Genomic DNA, 5,029 nt, shown 5'->3' on the forward strand with positions numbered 1-5,029 from the left:
GGCATGTGGTGCTGGGGGATGGAACCGCGGTCCCTGTGCTTTGCCAAGCTTGTTCCAAGTAGGTGCTTTAGACCACTGAGCCATCTCTCCAGCCCCGAATTCCTCCAATTTTGCTAGTGTTTGTGTCATGTAGTTTGGGATTCTAATGATAGTTGTGCATACATATGTAATTTCCCCCTCAAATATTAATCCTCTTATCATTGTGAAATCTTCTAGCCAAGCAGTATAGCTTGTCATAAGTATATTTCAGCTCATTTTTCATCTACTTGATCGGGCCAGGGTGATGGTGGGGGATTGTGTTGATGTTTATCTGATCTCTTATGTCCAGTAGTATTTTTTATGAAGTTGGGTGCACTGGTGTATGGTCCATATATGTTTATAATTGTTATCACTTCCTGTTGAATTATGCCCTTAACCACTATGTGGTGACTTTCTTTGCCTCTTCTCATTAGTTTTGGCTTTGAAGTACACTTTGTATAAAAATAGAATAACTACTTCTCCTGTTGTCAGGTTCCTGTTACATGGAATACTACTTTTGTGTTGCATGGAATACTAGATTTTTAGTCTATTTTTTGGGGGAGGTGGGGAGGAGATGAGTAAATGTGTTTCTTGTATGTAGCATGCTGTTGGATTTTGTTTCTTCATGCAGTCTGCCAATCTGTGTCTTTCAGATTGGGAATTGAGACTATTCGTTCACGTCGAAAGTTATTATTAAATGTATTGACTTATTTTTGTCATCTCATTATTTTCTTGTTGCTGTGCTTCCCCTTTGATTTCCTTTGCTGCTTAACAGCTTGCCCTGCTTAGTATATTCATTCTATCGGATCTTTTGTCATTATTGTCTACTTTCTAGGAGTTCCTTGAGAATTTTTTGAGCACTGCTTTGGTTGTCATGAATTTATTAAGGTGCTCTTTGTCATGGAAAGACCTTATTTCTACATCAATTTTTTAGTTTTAATCTTTTTTATGTATTTGGTATAGAGGTTACAGGGTGTTCAGGGTCTCGCTACATAGATCAGACTCATAGTGATCCTCCTGTTTTCATCCTCCCAAGTGCTGGGATTATAGGCATGTGCCACCATGCCCAGTCTCAGTTGCTATCTCAGTGTATCCGAGGGGTGGGGCCCGCAGGGCACAACTTCTGCTGTTGTTGTTTTGGAGATAGGGTCTCACTGTGTAAATCAGGCTGGCCTTGGACTCCCTATGGAGCCAAGTCTGGCCTTGAACTCAAGGGATCCTCAGACTCCCGAATGCTGGGATTACAGGTATACATCACCATACCTGCCAGTGCTATTATTTCTGTAAAGAGGTTTATTTGTGCTACTTTTGATTCCTTCTGATTTTTCTCTAAATCCAGATTTTGGATCTATTTTTCATGTTTTCTTAAGGTATCTACCTCAGCCCTATCTTGTAGTTCTTACCCTCTGTCCTGATAAAATTGGTTGATTCCGCTGTCCATTCTTTCAGTAGAAATTTTAGTCTCTTGAGTTTGTTTGCTACCTTTAATGAACTCTGCTCATAGTGCTATACTGGTGATTCATGTTTTGTATTGTTTTGCACAGCCTCTTTCATTAGGTTATTTTTTAGTTATATCTTCTTTGAGCTTGCTGAGCACCTGTCTTAGTTACTTTTCTTGTCACTAAGACAAAATACCCAGCACTCAGAGTTAAAGGAGGAAAGATTTATTTCAGCTCATAGTATATAAAAGTTTTATCCTGTAATTTGCTGGCTCCTAGTCAGGGTGGCATGGCAGAGGGGCATTGCTGAGTGGGCAGGAAGCAGCAGAAGACAAGCAGCAGCAACAGAAGCAGAAGTAGCCACAGCTCCTTTTTGTCTCTTTGTTTTATGTCTAGGCTACCCACCCAGAACTATGCCAGACCAATCAGTGTGCTAATTTAAGTAATCACACACCCTTAATCCCAACATCACACACACTACACCCAGCCACCTCTGATAAAGCCCCCACCTATGGCTGCATGAGGCTTTGGGGGACATCTATACATAAATTATAACAGTACCTTATTGATCATTTTAAAAAATAATTTAAAAAAAGAATAAAAAAATTTCATGTTACTCTTTTTTTTTAGTGTGTGTGTGTGTGTGTGTGTGTGTGTGTGTGGCCAGCTCGGCCCACCAGGGGGCGGGGCTGGCTGGCATGTGGTGCTGGGGGATTGAACTGTGGTCCCTGTGTTTTGCTAAGCTTGTTCTAAGTAGGTACTTTAGACCACTGATCCATCTCACCAGCCCTTCATGTTACTCTTGAGTAATTCATTTATGCACTTTTAATTTCTTTCCCATTGATGCTCCATGGATTGATCTGCTTTGGAGGAGTTGGGGTATTTTTTGGAGGTATTATGTTGCCTTTTTTTCTCACATTTGTTTCAGTTTAGTTTAGTTTGTTTGTTTGTTTGTTTGTTTTTTTCTGATATTTGCAGGATGAGTACATTGGAAGGCTTTGTGGTTTAGAGACCTCTGTAGTTAGTTTCTGCTTTTTAGTGATATACTCTTGGCATGGCTTACTATAGGCCTTTCTCCTGTTCCACAATCCAACTATCTCCATTTATTTGGGAGGGGAGGCTGCAGTGTAATTGGCCCAGTTCTCTAGTAATGGGCCACAAAGGTAATCCAGATATTGGCATAAAGAGAAAAACCAATTAATAGCAATAATGATACCACCTTGGCAGTAGCAATAAAATCAACAGCAGTAATAGCATCAAAGACAAACTGGATGTTGACATAGCCAAAGAACTAATCATGTACCACCCTTAACCAGGGGGAAAAATCTATAATTATAGTGTAAACACTAAAATATACCAAATATTTATATACAGAAAATATCAACTAAATGTAACAACTTTACCTCCACTAACCATAGAACAGTATTCAATAGTAATAGCAGTATTTACTAGCTATAGATTTATAGTGTAATGGTTATAGTAATAAAGATAGAGGGGATAGGGAACTGGAGAATTGGAAAAGTCAAATTTGAAAAACTAATGGAAGATGAGAGAGAAGTGAGATGAGTAAAACGAAATGATTGTATTATATAAAAATAACCAAAAGGAAGAAAAAGAAAAACCACAGAGCAAAATTAGTGATGAAAGAAATGAAGGAGCCAGGTGTGGTGGTACAAGCCTGTAATCCCAGTGCTCAGGAGGCTGAGTGAGGCAAAGGGATTGCTGTGAGTTAGAGGTCATCCTGGTCAACATAGTGAGTTCAGGGCCAGCCTGAACTACGTAATGAAACTGTCTCAAAACAAACAGACAACATAAGGAAAAAAGTTAAAAGGAGAACAGTGAAAAAACTACCCAAATACTCCAAAACCAATGAAGGAAATAAAAGAATTTTTTGAGTCCCTGATGTCCCCCAAATTTTTCCATACTTTTGAATGAAAATTTCTTTCCATCATCCAGTTTGGAAATTGAACAAGTCATGATTTCTTTGTCTAGCTTTATGGACTGTGGGTTGTTAGGACTTTAGGTTTTTTCCCCTTTGCTCCAGATGCCACTCTTGCTGTATATCCCTAGACTGTGGCACCCATCCGTGCTGAGATGGTCCTTGCTCCTGTTGTTATATGGAGAGCAGTCAGACAGCTGGTCTCTGCTGGGTGTGGACAGAGCAGCAGGGCTCAGGATCACTGGTAGACTGAATGGCAGCACTTCCAGATCCAGTCATCTCTGAAATCCATACTTTCCAGCGGGCAGTGTCCTTCCAGTCCTGAGTTTTAAACTTCTCAATGCAGTGGAGCTTTGTCTAGCCTGTACCTTCTCCATGAAAGTTGCCAGTGTCTGTGTAGGGTAACAATGGAAACTCTGAAGTGGATTTTATTCATACTTGTTCAGCCTTTAACAGTAAATCCCTTGCCAATAGATATCTGATTCAATACTGGCAATATGGTGAGTACTGTACTGGGTTTCTTATCTCACTATAGCCTGCCATGGAGCTACTTTCAGAATAATGCCTCACACTGTTTTTATAGTGTCCAATGACCGAGAGCTTTTCTTGGGGTAGTGCTGATGGGCAGGTCCATAGTTTCTCCCTGGATCTTCCAACCTTCTCTGCTTCTCTCTTGGCCTCTTCCACTATCAGGTCAGTCCACTGGTCAGCACCTCTGCTGCCCTGGGCCAAGGTGAAACAAAATGCAGAGCTGGCTCAGAGTTGCTGGTGGCTATGACCAACTCCATGGTGTGGAGTTAGTCAGGCCAAAGCCTGGGGAGCATGGGTCCATCTGGTCTGTGAGGGCTTGGATCCATCCCAAAACATCAGTTAGGAGATGCTAGTTTCTAACTGTGTGTTTTTTTTTTGTTTTTGTTTTTTTTTTTCCCTAGCTACACATTTGCTTTTGCAGAGAGGGTTTCCCAACTTTTTCTTTCTTGCTTTTTAAAAAGTATTTCTATGATTTTTCTCTAAGCACATACAAAATATTATATACAAATCATAGGCTTTTCAATTCTATTTTATTTTCTGATGTGTTATAATTAAACAGAAATTTAATTCTTTTAATGTTACAGCTTTCAAGTTCTACCTATAAAGACAAGAATGAGGAATACAAAAGACAGTTCACACATCTACCTGATACAGAGAAGCTGATAGCAGGTAAGAAAATAAAACTGAGAATTGTATGAAAATACTTTTTTTATCCTCACTGTCAATAGCAGAGATGAGTGACTATATAAAGAAAATTAAGTGTTTCTACTAGACAGAAAATCATTTTCAAGATAAGCAGCATCTTTATCATTCACAATTAGACAATGTAAAACCAAGTTGTAATTTGGGAAGAGGTGATTTCTGACTTGTAAGAATATTGAGTACTAAGCAAATATAAGTAATAAGAAATGACTTGTCACAGTTTCTTCTGGTACTTGTTTCTTCTGGTTTTAGAGGGAAAATTTAAATCTCGTGGTCAACATATATTAACTCACCTCAGAAAAATCTACTTTCTAACAAATATAGAGTAATTTTTTTAAAATTTTATTTATTTTTATTTATTTATTTGTGTGTGTGTGTGTGTGTGTGTGTGTGTGTGTGT

General features: G+C 39.0%; 1 protein-coding gene across 1 annotated transcript in view; it reads left to right on the forward strand.

Moving 5' to 3' along the window:
* Positions 1 to 5,029, forward strand: part of LOC111817276 (GRAM domain-containing protein 1C-like) — a 74,832-nt gene that overhangs the window by 19,000 nt on the left and 50,803 nt on the right. Inside the window, exon 3 of the mRNA XM_023717651.1 lies at positions 4,512 to 4,596. Coding sequence (XP_023573419.1) covers positions 4,512 to 4,596 — 85 coding nt within the window. The remainder of the gene's footprint in view (positions 1 to 4,511; positions 4,597 to 5,029) is intronic.

Source organism: Octodon degus, unplaced genomic scaffold (assembly GCF_000260255.1).
Source record: "Octodon degus isolate 3935 unplaced genomic scaffold, OctDeg1.0 scaffold00053, whole genome shotgun sequence".
Taxonomy (NCBI): domain Eukaryota; kingdom Metazoa; phylum Chordata; class Mammalia; order Rodentia; family Octodontidae; genus Octodon; species Octodon degus.